General features: G+C 35.4%; 1 protein-coding gene across 1 annotated transcript in view; it reads left to right on the forward strand.

Annotated features, from left to right (window-relative positions):
• The first annotated feature begins 381 nt into the window (after window positions 1–381).
• Window positions 382–20,460, forward strand: part of LOC121428721 (sulfhydryl oxidase 2-like) — a 37,712-nt gene continuing 17,633 nt past the window's right edge. The window contains exons 1-3 of the mRNA XM_041625530.1: window positions 382–737; window positions 9,108–9,208; window positions 10,229–10,283. Coding sequence (XP_041481464.1) covers window positions 470–737; window positions 9,108–9,208; window positions 10,229–10,283 — 424 coding nt within the window. The 5' untranslated portion in view covers window positions 382–469. The remainder of the gene's footprint in view (window positions 738–9,107; window positions 9,209–10,228; window positions 10,284–20,460) is intronic.

Raw genomic sequence — 20,460 nt, forward strand, 5'->3', positions numbered from 1 at the left:
TTTTATGTATTACATAACATGAGTTTCATTTTACAAACAGATTGATATATAGAATATCGACTATTAACGATGTTAACTTATATACTTGCAGATATTTCTTTTGTTCAAGTAAATGAATGATGAAATAACTGTTTTTAATATATACATGTTTATTGAAAAAAAGGGGGGAGCTGAAGTCGCCACCCAGCCCCTCCCTCAGTTGGTCCCTGAGATTGAGAGGAGTCCATGCAAATCACCAAGGCTGCAAGGCCGGGGGAGGGGGCTTTTATATTAACTCCCACTTTCTTAATAATCGTGCATTAATACAAGAAAATTACCATTAAACGGTGAATTCATCTTTTTAGATAATTTTATTGCAATTTCACCCCCCCCCCTTCCCAATTTTGCTGACTTTTCACTTCTCATATTTACATAGCTTTCCATAAAATTTAAATGGCAATGAATATTAATTTTCAGCTTTCCATACATTATGATTGACACGGTGACAAAAATGGCATCATCCGGAGCGAAAATGGGCTCCTCGGCGGCTAAGTTACTGCTGATTTTCAGTCTTTTTCTTGAAGTTAAAGCCAAACTGTATGATCCACCTGGTGATGTTGTTGTGCTCAATCATCAGAATTTTGTCAATAATGTTTTCAACTCGGATAAAATGTGGTTTGTTGAGTTTTTCTCGAGCTGGTGCGGGCATTGTATCCATTTTGAGCCTACGTGGAAGTCTTTTGCGGGGAATCTGCGGGGTGAGTAATTCATTTTGACCGTAGCCATCGGCGCGACCCTGGGCCGCTTTTGCGCATCCAGCCTGAGTCCCTGAATAATGAATTTGGCTGAAACTTGAAGGTTATTTTTTTTTTAATGTTGGAATTTTGTATCTTTTAAAAAATGGCACTGTACATACACCACATCAGACCTGCGAAATATAGTCACAAATTCACACTCACACAGTCCATAGCCTAGACAGGAATAACCGTCGTTTCTGGGGATTTATTCAACAATTTCTGACATGTAATCCCCATTCACCATATGTATGGTGAGTGGAGCCAACGTAGTTCAGCGGAACAACCAAAATACAGAGACTGAAGCTTTTGGTCTATCCATAGCCATGATAGCCATAAGCCTAAATTAGTCAAATTTAAAAAGTAGACTTTTTTTCTTGATAATTTGCCAGTTCCTGACAAGACATGCCAAGATATGATGTGCATGTGTGTGTTAATTAATCTTGTTCTTTCTCTTGAAAATTCTTTCTGTTTCAGCGATGATGAGTTTTATATGGGATGCCATAATTTTATGGCATTCAATTCAATTTTAATTTATTTACACTCTCAATAAAAACATGAAAAAAATATACATAAGGTAAAATACAAAAGTAAAACATTGTGACAACATACAAAAAACATATTTATGAGAATGAGGGGCCAACAAAACAGAGAGCAGATAGCCTTATCGAGCGTTGACCCAACAACTATAGGACAAAATCAATAAATATTACAAAAAAAAAGATGAAATAAATGAATATATTAACACATACATTAAAAAATATAGCGCAGTTATACATGCAAATTAAGAATACAAACTTAAAAGATGTAATTTGTAATAACGTTTAAAAGAATTGAGGGTTCGGCATGTTTTAATAGAATGCAGTAAATTATTCCAAAGAATAGGTCCTTGAAAATAGATTGAGTTATGGGAAACTGAGGTACGTACTTGTGGTAAATGATAATCAAATAAACTGCGGGTATTGTGTTGATGAATCGAAAAATTAAGGCAAAATTTAGACATAATGGAATCGGGAATAAGTGATTTGGAACAAAGATACATAAATATTGCGATGTTAAACTTATTTAAATCAGACAAAGTAAGTAAATGAAGATCATGAAAAAGTGGCAAGGTATGGGCATTATAAGGGCTATTACATTAACACCTTCCTAGATGCGTTTAGCTAGATCACAGACAATTTGATCAGTACATTCGTTGGGAGTTTCCTTCGCTCTAAGGATACGAAGGTCATTCCTACACGAGTACTGTTCAAGATTATCTAATCTTTGCGACACCGATGGGACCTCGTTACTGACCTCTGATGACGCTTTCACAGATTCAAGCTCGCGCATTTTCAAGACTAGAGAAACCTCCAAGTCGTGAAGTATGCTTAGTTTCTGTTCAATCATATCAGATAGCTTGCTTTGCTTTTTTCCAAATTAAGTACCAATTTTATCATTTCCTTTTCAATGACTTTCTCCACTGCAGCTTGGACAACTTGATCAATCCGCTTTAGAAAAGCTGTGCTCTGCAAAATGGCATCGGTCGCATCAGAAGAAGTGGGTGTGGCAGCTGAATCAGCTGATCGGGTTGCCGAAGCGTCCTTTGCTTGTCTTGTACGTAGATCAGGCATCGCGTCGCGATTACGTAATAACCCAGATTGAACAATAAAGTGTTTTAATAGCAAGAATGTAGGCCGATGCGTCTGATTAATAGGAACTGCTTCAACATTTATCCATGTAAACGACTTCATATATGTATACAAACCGTCTCAAAAGATCAGTAAATGGGACTATGTTGAATCAGAATGACAAAATGAGAAATGCTGTCAGTTAGAAAAAAAAGCATATGAAATTACATTTCCTGAGTAGTTTTAGCAAAAGGTACCTCCGGTGGCAAGCTATATGTAGAAATGAATCACATCATATCAAATTGCACAGAGGAAAAAACAGGATCAACCAAGAATTGCGAGCAAAAAATCATCCAAACAGCTATCCTTATTATTATTATTATTATTATAAAGTCTTATTCATCAAGGGTAGCCTCATCAGTGACGTACACTGTTCTCCCAGAGGGCCCTGCTACATTTAAACACATACAAAAGGAAAAAACAAAGGACAACAAATTAGAATGATACAAACAGAATAAAGTTTAGCGAATTGTGTCTTAAAACCAGGAATAAGATCTTCGGTTTCTCCAATAAGATGAAATAAATGATTGCAAGGTTTCCGCCCTTCTTACTGTAGATGGAATATTATTCCACAGAATTGAACCGTGTACTGAAATCCTTTTCTTTCCCTTCTCTGTTTTACACTTTTGTATTATGATCCCATTACTATCAGCATTTCTGGTACGATATGAGTGGGTGTTTGATAATTGGATAAACAAATTTGAAATATATTGTGGGCAACTACCATTTAGGGCATTGTAAACAAGTTTAATTATTTGGAATTTCCATCTCTCTATTGAAACCCAGCCTAACTTCTGCAGCACCTCTACTAGTATCCCGTAATTAGACCCCAAAGTAACCAATCTGGAATAAAATTATTGGAAATGGTTTTTTGACTGATTTGAGTAGGTATGGGTGTCAACATTTACCAAAAAAAAGTTAGGAGGAATACGGGTTGGGGAAAGTGCTTTTTTCAAGGTCAAAGGTCAATGACCTTTTCATATATACTGTATAATGGTATCTCTGAGATGGAAAGGCGCAGGTTGGTGATAATGGTGTCAAAATGCACAAATTCTTACCACAATATCAAATAAAATGAAATTAAGTACCCAGAATGCACATTAAACGAAAACTCTCAAGGTCAAAGCCTTTCAAAGGTCATTGACCTTTTTTACATTCTATACCATATACGATATAATGGTATCTCTGGGATGAAAAGGCGCAGGTTGATGATCTTGGTGTCAAAATGCACGGATTCTTACAAGAAGATCAAATAAAATCTAATCAAGTACATTTAGTGCTCATTCACCAATGAAATTCAAGGTCAAAACCTTTCAAAGGTCAATGACCTTTTTTACATTATATACCATATACGGTATAATGGTATCTCTGAGATGAAAAGGCGCAGGTTAGTGATCTAATGCAGACTTTCTTACAGGAAGATCAAATAAAATGAAAATAAGTACCCAGAGTGCATATTAATCCATAAAGTTCAAGGTCAAAGGTCAATGACCTTTTTTACATAGGTTATATATATCGTATAATGGTATCTCTGAGATAAAACGCTGCATGTTGGTGATTTTGGTGTCAAAAAGCAATTTTTGCAAGAAGATAACAAGGCACAAAATAATATTAAAGAATTATCCTTCACCTTTGATATCCAATGTCAAAGGTCAAAAGTTAATAAATATGATATATTCATTCATGATTCCCCCCAAAAAGAAATTAATCCATTATATTCACATTTTTTGTGAATAATAGAAAGAAAGATAGCTATTTGTAATGAGAACTTGGATGTTTAATAATTTCACTTTGAAATAAGGATAAATAATGGCCATGAAAAATATATTTAGGGGTTAGAGGTCAATGAACTATGTCAAAAACGGCTGGAAATTTAAGTAAATAGGTCGATAACTTGATTGGGGCATGTAAATGTAGGTATATAGTGATTCTGATTGGAAAAAGACTCACCTGTGTGGAAAATGAACAGAAATTTAATAGTTCATTCCTGGACCAATGATGATGTCAAAATACAAGTTCGAGGTGAAATTTAAATCAAATAGCACTCTTTAATATATACTGTAGTAATGCATTCCCAAAAGTGTAAAAAAAATCATGTATGATATAATTTGGATTGGTGAAGTTGTCTAAAGTAGCAGCATTTAGATCTAAATCAAGGTACTAATTTCTCTGTAGCAATATTTCACTAACCTCAAATGCTACAATCAATACTATAACTTAAGCTGTAAATGGAAAAGATAGGCATCATCCAAGAACATTTTCATATAGCCAGGGACAATGATGAAGAATTGAAATTAGGCAATCATTGGAGCTGCAGCTTTTGTCATAGTAAATGCAGTTAAGTGTCTCAATTTTAGCAAAGAGTAATCAAACTCTTGGAAACCTTCTGACATTTTCAGGACTTTGATCTGGCCCATTTAATGAAAGCCTTATGTTCTGTCAAGGGATAACATACCAGGATGTATATTATTATTGATATGTTGCACAGCTTGATCCTCAAGAACCGGAAGTGGTGCTGTAGGAGTGTTGATAGGTCAATGGATGTGTACTTGTAAGCTATTATCGACTTTTGAATTTCATTACTATGCATGATAACAATCAGTTGTTCTGGACCAAATACATGATCCTTGTACAAACTGATACCTAGTAGAAATAGCATCATGGGTGACCTACGGCAGCTAGAGAGCAGATATGAAGTTTTGTCATGCAGCATTAGCATCTCAAGAGATTCTGGCAGCTCGCAATGAGAGGGAATTAATAATAATACGGGAATTCATCTTTGTTAAAGTTGAGATACATGCCCATTTACTATGACAAAAACTGCAGCTCTAATGATGGCCTTCATTTCATGTTCATCGTCATCCCTCTGCTATTTGGAAATGCTCTCAGATGATGCCAGCTGTGACATGAGATTTAGACCTATCCTATCCATTTTCAGAAGATTAAGCTAATGAGATGAATGGACTATCGCTGGAGAGAAAAAGACACGACAACCTTGATTTAGATATTATGATGCATCAAATTTCAAATTGCATAATCCATTTCATTTTTGTTTCATTGTTTTTGGAAATGCATCGCAGTACATGAAGAAGTGTTATTTGGTTATCACCTTTTTTAAACTTAATTTCCACTGATATTTTGGAAAGAGTTCATTGACCACTGACCCCTAAATACATTCTCCATGACCTTACTTCTGACTGAAATTATGAAACCTCCATGTTTTCATTACAAATTGGCCATCTTTATTTACATTATCACAAATATGAACACATAGGATAAATGTTTTATTTTTTATGTCATACAGATTATACACACACACATATATATGTATGTATGTATATATATATATATATATATATATATATATATAGATATATAAAACATTTCATCTGAACTTGGAATTCAAGGGTGAAACAATATTCTGTATACTGATTTTGGTGTTGTTTAATCTACTGGTACAAATCTTTGCATTTTGGCACCAAGATTACGAACCTGTGATGTTTTATCTCAGAGATACCAATATCATTATCTTATGTTAAAAAGGACATTGACCTTTGTCATTGAATTTTAAAGGTGAATGTAAATTATTGATGCTTAATTTTATCTTATTTAATCTTCCTGTAAGAATCTGTGTATTTTGACACCAAGAACACCAACCTCCGCCGTTTTATCTTAGAGATACCATTATATAATATGGTATATAATGTATAAAAGGTCATTGACCTTTGGCATTAAATTGTATGGGTGAATGTGCATTCTAGGCACTTAATTTTATTTCATTTGGTCTTCTGGTCAGAATCTGTGCATTTTGACACCATGATCACCAACCTGTGCCTTTTCATCTCATAGATACCATTATACAGTATGGTAAATATAGTGTAAAAAGGTCATTGACCTTTTAAAACCTTTGACCTTAAATTTCATTGGTGAATGTCAATGCTAAGTACTTGAATTCATTATATTTTATCTTCTTGTAAGAATCTGTACATTTTGACACCATGATCGCCAACCTGTACCTTATTATCTCGGAGATACCATTATGCAGTATGGTATATAATGTAAAAAAGGTCATTGACCTTTGAAAGGCTTTGACCTTGAATTTTATCGGTGAATGTGCATTCTAGGTACTTAATTTAATTTTATTTGATATTCTGGTAAGAATTTGTGCATTTTGACACCATTATCACCAACCTGCACCTTTCCATTTCAGAGATACAATTATACAGTATATATGAAAAGGTCATTGACCTTTGACCTTGAAAAAAAGCACTTTCCCCAACCCGTATTCATCCTAACTTTTTTTTGGTAAATGTTGAGACCTATACCTACTCAAATCAGTCAAAAAACCATTTCCAATAATTTTATTCCAGATTGGCTACTTTGGGGTCTAATTTAGGGATACTAGTAGGATACAGTTGGGGTCCTAGTATCAACTTGTAAGATAATTCGAGCCATTCTTTTTTGTTGTTTGACAATTGCGTCTTTTACATTCAAATTACAATTGGACCAAGCCGGACTATAGTAATCAAAATGTGGCATAATTATTGCATTGGCAAGTACTTTAGAGTAGTAATTAGAGCATGTTTGAGTAAGGAAAGGCCGAAGCCTTCAGAGAAGTGATATTTTAGATCCTATCTTCTTGTTAATGTAATCTAAATGATTATTCCATATGAGGGATTGATCGAGGAATGTACCAAGATATTTATAGGAAGTTACTCTTTCCAGTATAGTGTTTTCTACACTCAGTTCAAAAGATTCGTGAACATTACCCAACTTCTGAGGTGTTCCCATTATCATATATTTAGTTTTAGTTGTGTTCAAAACAAGTCTATTCTCTTTCAACCAGAGATTAACGTGATACAAGTCTTCATTGAGGCATGCTTGGATTTCCATTGCTGATGAACCACTGTAAAGAATCATTGTATCATCAGCATACATCATTACTTTCCCATTCTTTATCGAACTTGGTAAGGTATTCACATAGAGTGAGAACAATTGGGGCCCAAGGATTGAACCCTGTTGTAATCCTAATCGTATATTTCTTGGCTGTGACAATGCATTTCCCAAAGTCGTGCATTGACTACGATCTTGTAAGTAATCGATGAACCATTCCCTTTCAATATCTCTGATTCCATAGCTGGAATCAAGGAGTTGGCTTCAAGGAGTTGTTGTATCCCATTTAGACAGCTGGCAGCCGTCTGTTTCAAGGAGCTTTTTAAAGTTTTTAAATTTTATTTCTCCTAAGTACGGTACTTGGTATGGTGTTCCTCTGAAATGCTCCAAGAAGAGTTTTAACTGGAGGTGTACACAGACGGCTCACAATCATGAGCCAACATTAGTCTTGAGGACTCCATGATGATTTTTGATAAAATATTTTGACATGTATTTCTTCCATCATTGAGTCTTGAACCCCATCCATAAATGTATAAAAGAAACATGTACACAAAGATGGATTTCCCTAGGAAATCCATAGTTAGAGGGTGAAATTGGTTTGTAGGGTCGAATTTTATTTGTCTATGAACCTTCAGGCGCCTAATGTGTATAAAGGGATAAAAATGATTTCACTATATACACTGTAAATGGTAAAAATGAGACATTTCTTACCAGACCCGATCTCCCGTAGATCCCTTGATCCGTTTGTCAACAAAGCAAAGACAATAGACCTGACCCTTGAACCGCTTTGTGATGACGTACATCCGACTAGCGATGCCGTTTTTAAGAACAATTTAGAGATAAAAATTATTATTTCACAAATTAAATACTAAAATTTAATACGTGATTATAATTAATTAGTATATACTACTAATTATTTATAATCATGTATCAAATTTTCTTGCAAAAATATCACAACAAGCTCTAGTTGTATTCAGATTGAAAACTATGATGCTCGATGTCTGCTTCCTCTTGTTTTTCTTCCTCCATTAGCTTTGGAGATCAGCAAAAAAAAAATCCTGCATATTCATACCTATTCACTTAACACATGAATCAGGAATTTGATGAAGAGTTAATGAATTTTTAAGTCATTTTGACTCTGATATATTGTGAATTCATATCTTTCTATGATGTATGTACATGTAGGACAGTTTGTGGTTGCTGTGTGACTTCTTTTTCTTAGAATCATGCAGATTAATCTTGAGACTTTTTGTTGAGTATTTTGATTTAAAAACCTAATTGATTTTTTCAATTTGAAGATGGAAATCTATAAAATGATTGCACACCTTTGAATTCATATGAAAATTCTCAAGTTACATGTTATTTGTACCATGGATAGGTCATGATATACGGATCAATGTTTTTTTTAAATTAGAGTATGTATATAAAATACTGACATTTGATTTGTTATGCAAATTAGGTGTATTTTATTCATTTTTTAAAATTAAGTCAGTGCTTATTAAAATGATGATAACTAGAGCTGCCATCTTTTGATGGAATTATCATCGTTTAGCTTTAATACCAAACTCTTTACACTAGATTTAACTTCTGTTTTTATTACAATCCATTTGACCTTTATACGTAGTGCATATCTTATCTTCAAATCTAGATTTTAGGAGTAACAGTTGCCTACTTGTATATCATATTTTAATCCTAATTTTTTATATGCTGTTGTAGGATTTCGTATTTCAAAAATCCATGTCAAATAATATTATTTATTTTGATATTTTAGATTGGAAGCATGTAGTCATTGTAGCTGCTATAGATTGTGCAGATAAGACAAACACAGAAGTATGCAGAAAACATGATGTCCATGGTTATCCTTCACTAAAGGTGAGTTTCTAAAACATAAATAAAAAATGGGCTTGTTGCATGCATTTAAGGGCGACATGATTTTGTGATGTTCAGAGGGGGGTGTTGGTTGAGAAATCTGTTAGGCAAGGAGAAAAGAGGCACCTAAAAACATTGGGCCCATTGATTAACTTCAGCTCATTATTATAATAATTGATCAATGGGCCTAATTTTTCACTGCTTCTACAACTTCAAAAACTTTGCTCTGCCGTGCTGCAAAATGTATGATGAATATGACCTCGAGTTTGAATAAATGGGAGAGTGGTTAAGAATTTGTCCTCACATACATCTACATGTAGATGCAAAAAATTTGGCTAATTTTTGGTGTTTTTGAAAGCGCATTTGATCCAACAACATTGCTGATACATGTAGTTTGAAAACAAGCTCCAGTCCAGAACCCCTTTTTTAATGTTTATAAACCTCTACGTAGAAAACCTTCCTCAACAACTGTACAAATTTTTGTGAAAATGACATGAATGTAATTTTAAATGTGGAACATCCTTAAGTGTAGTTAGGTTCAGCCAAGCAGATTTTTTATCTATTCAAAACAAAGTGGACATGGATGACGGATTTCTGGATTATATTTTAAACATCTTTTTCAAACACAATTTTCTTTTTGCTAATGAAAAGAAGAAACATGAAACATGTAAATATAAACTAGAAAAAAATACAGAACTTTTTCAAGATGAGAAGAGATTATTCCTGATTATTAAATCACTCTCTAGAAGATTATGCACATTTCAATGTTTTGAAATACATATGATGTGAAAAGAGGCAGCATTTGAAGAAGCAAGTCTTGTTTACAAGACTTCTGTATCTTCTGTTTAAATGGCAAGGAGAATTTCATACAGAATGAGGTTCCATAATAGTTTGACAGTCTTAGGTATGAAGTTGAAAAAAATACATGTATGCTTGGGATGTAGATTCTTCTAAAATGCATAAATTTTATTTTCTTTGTTTTAGTGTTTTTATTAGTGTTGTTTTTTCTTCTTTGACCCTCAGACCTTCCCTCCATATACAAAAGCTGATAATATGACAGGAGCCAAGCTATTTAGAGGTAAGTTTTATGGTAAATTGCCAACTCGTCTACTCATCACATGGTCTAACTTCATTTTTTTTAGGCTAAGCCATACCGTTCAACATTTCGTCAACAACCATTTGGTCCAATCATCTCTTTGTCTAATCACCAGTTCGTCTATGACCATTTCATCTCATAACCAGTTGGTCTAATACAAATTTTATTTTCATTCATTTCGCCCAATAACACTTGGTCTAATTAGACCAAATGGTATATATTGACCAAATGTTTATTGGACCAACTGGTTATTAGAGGAAATGGTTTTTGGACAAAGTGGCAATTAGACCATGTGGATAGCGGACAGACTGATGGTAGACCAAATGATAGTAGACGAGTTGGTAATGGAACGAAATGGCACTAGACCAATTGAAAATAAAACCAATTTCATGTGTTTTTTTATTTAAAGGACAAGTCCACCCCAACAAAAATTTGATATGAAAAAGGAGAAAAATCCATCAAGCAAAACACTGGACATTTCATTAAAATCTGATGTAAAATAAGAAAGTTATGAAAATTTAAAATTTCGCTTATTTTTCACAAAGCAGTGATATATGCACAACTAGGTGAGACAGTCGATGATGTCCATCACTCACTATTTTTTTTTTGTTGAGCCATATAATATTAATGCCATAACTCTTATTTTACATCTGATTTTGATGAAATTTTCAGTGTTATGCTTGTTGGATTTGTCTCTTTTTATTCAAATCAACTTTTTGTTGGGGTGGACTTGCCCTTTAAGGGGAATCCAAACTATAAAGTGAAAAAAACAATAGAAACAAGAAAATTCACTGAAACAGAACAGGTGACAGTTTGAACAAAATTAGACTTGTACACTTCAAGAAAGTTTAATGAAAAGCTATTAAAGGACAAGTCCACCTGAACAAAAAGTTGATTTGAATAAAAAGAGAAAAATCCAACAAGCATAACACTGAAAATTTCATCAAAATCGGATGTAAAATAAGAAAGTTATGACATTTTAAAGTTTCGCTTAATTTCACAAAACAGTTATATGCACATCCTGGTTGGGATGCAAATGAGGAGACTGATGATGTCATCCATTCACTATTTCTTTTGTATTTTGTTATATGAAATATGAAATATTAGAATTTTCTCCTCATTGTCAAGTGATACAGCAATTAATTCCTTCCAGAACATGTGGAATTAGCGTTGCTTAATACTATATGGTTCAGTAAAGTTGGTCCTTATTGTCAAATCTATAAAAAATGAAATATTGTATAATTCAAAAAATGAAAAAACAAAAGAAATAGTGAGTGATGGACATCATTGACTGACTCACCTAGTTGTACATATCACTGTTTTGTGAAAACTAAGCGAAACTTTAAAATGTCATAACTTTCTTATTTTACATCCGAATTTGATGAAACTTTCAGCACTCTGCTAGTTTGATTTTTCTCTATTTATTCAAGGCAGCATTTTCCTGTGGTGGACTTGACCTTTAAAGGGGAATGAAACCTTTGGAACGAATAGGCTTGTGTAGAAACAGAAAAAATCAAAGAATAAGAATAAAGAAAGTTTGAGAAAAATCTGACAAATAATGAGAAAGTTGTGAGCATTTGAATATTTAAATCACTAATGCTATGGAGATCCTCCTATTGGCAATGCGACAAGGATGTGTGATGTCACTGATGAACAACTTTCCCTTTGGTGGACTATAAAATACCCTCAAAATGTCTCTTTTTGCTTTTTCTTATGATGATGCAAACTCTATCCATGATGTATTCTTAAAAAATATGTATTACATGCCCTCATGTAGAAAGAACACATGATCTATGGATAGATGTGATAAAAGAGGCAATTCAAGTGAAATATATACTAAAGTAATGGGGAGAGTTGTTCACAAGTGACATCACACATCTTTGTCGCCAATTTGCTATCTCCATAGCATTAGTGATTGCAATATTCAAATGCTCATAACTTTCTCATTATTTGTCCGATTTTTCTCAAACTTTCGTTAATCTGTTTCTTTGATTTTTCTGTTTTCACACAAGCTATCTTGTCCCAATGGTTTCATTCTCCTTTAAAAGCAATAGTCACTATACCTACCTTTATGGGAGTTAGTTTGGCTACATAGATGGTTTAATTGGCCCATGTTCAGAAGTCCTGTTAAACTTTCGGCCATGGTCTACATGTATTTCTGTGTTCAAATTATGGGAAGCCACATTTTCCATTGTTGCAGTGACAGTAATTATGTTTCCTATTATTTACCTGGCACATTCCTCATGTTTTAAAGATGAAGAGAACTATTTCAGTAATTATTCCCATTGAGTTATGAATGATTTTAGTGTCAAATGAACTGATCAGGCGCAGATCCAGGGGGGGGGCACAGGGGGCATGTGCCCCCCCTTTTGAGAAGCAGAATTAGAATTTGTAATGTAAAATGCCATTAAAAACGAAGGTAAAATATCTTTTATTTTTGGTTGAAAACCTTTTTTTTTTGCATGTCAATTTTTTTTGGGTACAAAATATCCTGTATTTGTGGTTAAATTTTTTTTTTTTGGGGGGGGGGGTTGTCAAAAATTTCCTCCAAAAAAAATTGCCCCCCCCCTTTTGGAAAATCCTGGATTTGCTCCCGGAACTGATAACTCATGTACTGTTGTACTTATATCTGTCACAATTCTTGAAAACTTTTTTCTCCTCCACATTTTATATCATTACATAGGTTGGGTTTCCTTGTCATTGCTCACTGCTTACGAAAACGCAGATTAGTATTGAAAGTTGCCAGGGAAACGCTTGTAAACACAATATACAATGTAACAACTACAACTACCGGTGTGTTGGCTCAGTTGGAGCATCCGTCTCACAACCGGGAGGTCGGGGGTTCAAACCCTGCTGCGTCAGACCAAAAGACGTTAAAAGATGGGAGTTACTGCTACCCTGTTTGGCATTTAACAATTCAAGGGAAAGGGCCTCGTCGATCTGGCGTTGCACAGCAGATGCTGGGCCCACGATCGATTGGGCAGAGCAGATTTTCAGAGTATTTCATTTTCATGTCTATCTCGAAAAATGAAATATGGATCTTTTTTTTTAAAGAAGCAATGAAAAAGTAACCTTTAAAGGCATTATTATATAAAAAAAAATTATGGCTTATTATGCACGAAAGGAGACCTATTGCTGGGAGACTTAAGAGCAAAATTCATGTTTCATGAATTATAACTGCAAAATGGATGACCCAATTAAAAGTATAAGATTTCAAAGCCTACCATATGTCAGAGGATATAATTTCCCTCCAAACCATATTGCATGCCAAGGTTATTTTTTAAAAAGGTTATTTGCATTCATAAGACATGCACACTATACATGCACTGCATAGGCAATTACGCTTTTCCTCTAATTTTTTTTCCTGTGGCAGAGAAGTGATTAATTTTTCTTTCTTATTTAATCTATAAAAGCTCATTTAGACATGTAGGAGCATTGGTTCTTTATTTCCAAAAATGATCTTTTCTGTTTCTGAAACCTGTAATTTAATTTCAAACTTGATTTGGAAACCCCAATTTGTCACAGAAAATGTACACAGCAAAAACACAAATTCTGTTGTGCAAAAGTAAATTCAACAGATTTTCGCATGAAAAGTAAAGAACTAATGGATTTTCCTTTTTTGATTAACCACTGATTTGATAAAAGCACTGTCCCTAAACATGATATGACAAGGGTGGTCATTGGGATATGAAGACAAAACAAACTGTTGCAAATGCAAGCAACACTTGAATACAGTACATGGGAAGACAACACAAATGTGCATACTAATCAGATAAAAAAAACACCTTAAAACGATCTGCCCAGGGTTGCCAGAAATATTCACGACATCATTCAACATGACTCATTACATAATAAAAAACAGGTTGTATGTGCAACTTTTTACCCTTTTTTTTAGACTTGAAGCATACAGCGTGCATTTATAAGCATAATATTGTGATATGACTCACTGTGTATTAAATTACTGTTTGATATACATGTATTGTAATATTCAACATCAAAGGTTGCAGGTCATCAAATAGTGCTGAGCTCTTATGGTGTCAAAATCAATATTAAATTGGCCATGCTGTGTGCATATCAGGAGATATCTAGTTAAAGGTCAAGTCCACCTCAGAAAAATGTTGATTTCAGTCAATAGAGAAAAATCAGTCAAGCATAATGCTGAAAATTTCATCAAAATCGGATGTAAAATAATAAAGTTATAACATTTTAAAGTTTCTCTTATTTTTCACAAAATAGTTATACGCCCAATTTAGTCACATGCAAAGGAGAGAATTGATGATGTCCCTCACTCACAATGTTTTCTTTTGTTTTTATTGTTTGAATCATACAATATTTCAATTTATACAGATTTGATAATAAAGACTCACTTGACTGAAACATAAAATGTTAAACAATGGTACTTCTATATGTTCAGGGCAAAATAAAACTTTGTTTCACAGGACAATGAGGAGAAAATTAGAATGATTCATATAATAAATTACAAAATAAATAGTGTGTGATGTCATCAGTCTCAAATTTTCATACCGACCAGGATGTGAATATAACTATTTTGTGAAATCAAGCGAAACTCAAAATTGTCCTAACTCTCTTATTTTCCATCCGATTTTGATGAAATTTTCAGTGTTGTGCTTGATGGATTTTTCTCTTTATTCAAATCCACTTTTGGTAGGGTTGGACTTGTCCTTTAATTATGTGAAATTCAATGCATTCAAATAAAACCATTCAGTGTTTATATTTTGCAAGTGAATGTCACCATGAAAAGAGATTGGGATTATCTATGACTTTGACCTTCTAATGTTAATCCCATCATCACGTTGGAAAGTGATGGATTAAGAGTATACCCCCATGACCTTTCCTCCTCCAGAACCCATCCCTATTACAGGATTATACCCCTTTCATAAACCTATCCCCCAATTAGCCGCCTAAGAGTAATGCGGATAATTCAATAAAAATTGCGTTCATAAACTCCGAAAATAAGCCGCATTATTTTTACGAGCGCCCGTTCTGAAAAAGGCGGATAATCGCCATGACAACTGGACACGCCCCCTCCGATGCGGTTGTGTTGGAAAAGGGTGACCTTGTGACCGCACCATGGCAATTATCCGCATTATTTGGAAGTGCGTTCATAAACTCAAAATCTTATCCCGATGCCGCTATTATGCGGATAATAGCAGCATCAGAGTAATGCGGATAACTCTTGTCCTCCTCCAATTTTACGACCAAATTATGCTGCTATTAGCCGCCTAATTCATTTTAATTGGGTTTATGAAAGGGGTATTAGGCTTATCCAGGGAGTTGTAATGAATTATGTTCATCTCTCTCTTAATCTCTTTTTCTTTCTTATGTGCACATTTTTATATGTATCGATTATGAATCGCATACATTACTATTATTATTATTATTATTAATATTATTATTCTTAATATTATTATTATCTCTTTTTCTTCAAGAATCTACACTCTGCTTTTCTGGAGGTTGTCAATGGGCAGATAGGAAATACTCTCTATGTCAAAATTGTTTGTATCTAAACAATAAAAATTCATGTTCAAATTTTGCGACAATAAATGGGGAGAAATTACCACATCAGATTAGATTACAAAAAGAACACCTTTATTCAAGAAGGCCTAGGATGAACAAGCCGGCTAATATTTACACAATCATAAGGTTGCTTCAAAGGAACCAAACGCAAACATTGGCGTGATACATTCTTCTTTCTTCCTTCATCTATAAAATGTAAAATATAAAAACATTATGCATCAAACTATGAACGCACAACATTCTAAAATGATCAAACCTGCAGATCACATGATCTGATTCCTAAACCAGCATGTAAATCACTTCAATAAAAATCAGCTTTAAAAACTATAAACAAGTATGTAACGATACAACGTGTACAGCCTTAAATATGATAAACAGCAAAACTACATTACCTTTCCATGACATCAAAAAGGCATACATGCATTGTAACTCAGGTACAACCTAAGGTGCTAGTTACACAATTAAACCATCGTGCAAATTTCAAGACATTTAGGCGGCCATCAATATTGAATAAACAAATACTATGATTAGCAACAAATACATAAAAGTTTTTGCTCATCAACTTCTTATGGAAACCTAAGCAAGTACAAGTATTACAAAATATTCAACAAAAGCTACTGACTGAAATACATTATCACTTCAAACAGTAAGGTAATGCTATATCAACCAACATTTACTCACATTAACGTATGTCATTACATTTAAACAAACCACATGCTAGTCTTTCCATTTGTATAAAGAAAATGATAATCCATAAAAGTACCTATAAATAACCAACAAAACATAATACAAATAAGACATACGTTGTTACTAACTGCGACCTAAATGCAAACCCTTAATTCAACAGGTCATCTAAAACCGTCTCCTTCAACCTCTTCATCTACATTGGACAATCTAATGCACCAATCATAACTTAACCACTGCCATGCACTATGTCCTTCTAAAAAGTAAAAATAAACCAATCATCCTGTTCTGTAACAACTTAAAAAGAAAACCGCTAGTAAACTATAACAGTACAAAAACCTGAAATTGTAACAACAGCAAGTAAGTAGCGAACAAAACCAGTAAAACATAACAAAATTAGGCACAAAAGGGCGGCCGCATCATCAAACCACAAGGCGGGATCAAATTATACATGTATAATTAAAAAACATTGACTACATGTACTTCCCCAAAATCGCAGCATAAAAAAGGAATTTATACGGTCAGTATTGAACAAAAGCATAATAAGTCCCCTATTCAATAAGCACGCCTGGGTAAGCACGCGGTGTAAACATTAGTATTATCCAAAAGGAAATAGCACGAGCATAAGAAATGAATCAAGCAATAAATATTCAGATAAAAAGGCATAACCTCACTGTTCAGTGGGAAGTCCAAAAACCGTCATTATACAAAATTGGCTATTGGTTAAAAAAAAACACAAATGATTATAGAAAACAACCAACTGAAGTAGGTGTACAAAAATTAAACTATGTGTTTACAACTGAGGCCTACCGGACCATCAATAAAAATTAAAACAATACCAGTATAAACAAGGGTAAAACATTCCCAAGAACTGACCATACGGGCAAAACACTGAGGAGACATGATAAAAAAAACAATAAAAGCAATACTATAAATATAAAGACAAATATTACAAATAGACAAGGAATAAATCATCATCAATACAGTCAATAACTGTGAATGTTCAAAGAAAGAGTACAAGGGTCAAGTGAAAGCAGTAAAAATAGTCCAACAGTCCGTGTGGCGTAGAATGCAACATGACCGGCTGCTGCTAACTAGAAACGCTGATGCAGGAGACAGGTTGGGGGCGTGGAGGGGCCAAGGGAGGTGGGGTAGTAACCGGCGCATAGATGGCAAAGCGACCTATGTCTGGGCCTATGTCTGGGCCTATGTCTGGACCTATGTCTGGACAACAGATGGTGTTCCGAACTAGTCCAAGTAGAGTCGAGGGGGTGGCTCGAGGATCATAGATAGCAAGGGACATGGAGAACCAAAGAGGCGAAAGTCCATAGGTGAGTAGTACTGAGGCCATCAAAAGTCCTGTAGAAGGGCCCATCTTGAGGACAATGTCATAACAATCTTGGGTAGATCCACTGGTAGACGAAGTAGAGACATCACAAACATGCTGAACGTCAGGAGGTCGACCAATGGGAGCAGAGTTGGTGGTACCCATTAGAACTGCACCAAGGCTGGCCGGGATCACATCAGATGCATTCTCCCTCCCAGGCTGGTAGATGGAGACCTCATGTTGTCGGTCCAGAGGACAATGGGATTCCTCATCCTGAACAGTGGTTGCTATGACATCAATCACAAAAGAACTGGAGTGAGTAACACCATGCTGGCAAATATGGACATCTGGGGGGCGTCCTTGGGGGACCAGGGCATCATCAAGCTGAAGAGAATGTGGTGGATCCTGACGTAGATCAGGATGGTAATTTGCTCAAAGCAGTCCATGGTGAACTTCCGATCAGCACCTGGATCAATGACTCGAGTTGGGTTATCTGGAGATAACTGAACGTGAGACGCTGGCTCAAGCATGTACAGGTGCAGTTGACGTGTTGTCATGTCAATGGAGGTACTGCTAGCTTGGCTGATAGCGAGATCAAAATCGGCTATTCTATCATTCGCACATGCGAACCGAACAGAGGTATTGTTAGTCTGGCCGATAGCGAGATCGAGAACGGCTAGCCTATCATTCGAATGAATGAATCGAAAACGAGCGCTTGTATGCTGAGAATGGTGCATGCACTGTTCAGGTGTGAGATGAGAGAACAGTGTATCAGAGCGCAAGAGCCTATCAGCCCCGTCAATGCAAGTAGAAGTTGGCATAATCTGGAAACCAGAAGTACTGCCAGGGATAACTGACAAGTCTTTGCATGTTTCATCTCTCTCTGATGAACAAACATAGCGAACACTGCTATCAACATCAGCACAGAAATCGATCCGATCTTTACTCGCACCGAGTGTGCAAGTGCCTGATAAGATATCAAATGAAGGGGGATCACATCCCAGTCCAACAGTGAGTTCATGACCTTGGAAACAATCAGGCCCCGAAGAACACTCATCATCGGGAGGAATACTCAGATTACACATCACATCATTGTGAGACCCATGATCATCACTAGCTAGATGCGTTGCTGACAACTCAGCAGCGCAACCATCAAGACTAACAGACTGCGTTAAAAGGTCGGTTAAATTTAAATCTCCGGACGATTTAGCTCTAGACCCATCTAACTCAACGCTAAACCTCGAAGTATTGTTAGTGTGAACAGGCCTACTCCAATCACCTACACCTGTCACTCCAGTGTTACAACCATAATGAAACATGTCATGACTACTTTTTCCATCTTCTCGCAAAGCAATGTCATCAACTTCACGACTGGAGATACCACTTTCATCCACATGTACGAAGCTCAAATCATTATCCTTGACATTGTATCCATGTTTATTTACATCACTTTCTTCATTACATCTCAACTCACTATCATTGTCTTCATGTTTATTTTCATCAATTCTATCATCACATCTGAACACCTTGACATTGTCTTCATATTTGTTTTCATCACCTCTGTCAATACATCTGAACTCATTATCATTGACATTCTCTTCGTGTTGATCATCATCACTTCCTTCATCACAACTCAACTCATTATCATTGATATTGTCGTCATATCTATTTTCATTACATCCTTCATCAATTCTCAACTCATTACCATTGACACTATTTTTCTCACAACCTGCATCATGTCTTAATTCACTGTCATCCAACTCATCTTCATCTTCACAACAATCAAGACTTTGACTGACATGATATTGATAATTGTCATTGGCTACTATTTGTGTGTCGAAACCAAAATGTATGCAAACAAGATCCCATATGTCGGCAAGTGAAGTGGATTTGTTTACAATAGAACCTCTGGCGATAATCGGGCACGAAGCTGAAATTTGCCCCAGCATGAGTTCCAAAACCACAACTTTCTGAGCGGCTGTCTTACCGCCAGCAACGTCAAAGGGGTCGTCAACAAAACCCCGTAAGGCATTTGCCTTCGACTTCCTTTGCCATGAAACACCCTCAGATAGAAAAGGCGAAAAATCAGTAAAAGAACACAAATTTATCAATAAACTACGCTTCCACTCTAGGAAGGACTCGGGAGTCTCGTACCGACTCAACCTGCGCAACTGTGCGGGCGCTTCCGCTGACTGCGTCATCGTATCGTACTATACGCGAGGCTATCAAAGCGTTACGGTACCTGTGTGTCGCTAACGCTGGTGGAGCGATGAATCATCCAGTTCAAACTGTAAAAATCACTACAGTAAAAGGCTATACTGTCGATGCGTGACCAAGTTTTGGCCTAAAAATTCCTATGTGGCAGGGAACGAACCTAGCGCTGACACCACGACAATAAATGGGGAGAAATTACCACATCAGATTAGATTACAAAAAGAACACCTTTATTCAAGAAGGCCTAGGATGAACAAGCCGGCTAATATTTACACAATCATAAGGTTGCTTCAAAGGAACCAAACACAAACATTGGCGTTGCATTATTATTTTTCTATCTCACATAAATAAGCCTACTCACTGGTTTTACAAATTTTAAGTGCAATTAGGCTGCAT

This window comes from Lytechinus variegatus, chromosome 15 (genome assembly GCF_018143015.1).
Source record: "Lytechinus variegatus isolate NC3 chromosome 15, Lvar_3.0, whole genome shotgun sequence".
NCBI lineage: Eukaryota > Metazoa > Echinodermata > Echinoidea > Temnopleuroida > Toxopneustidae > Lytechinus > Lytechinus variegatus.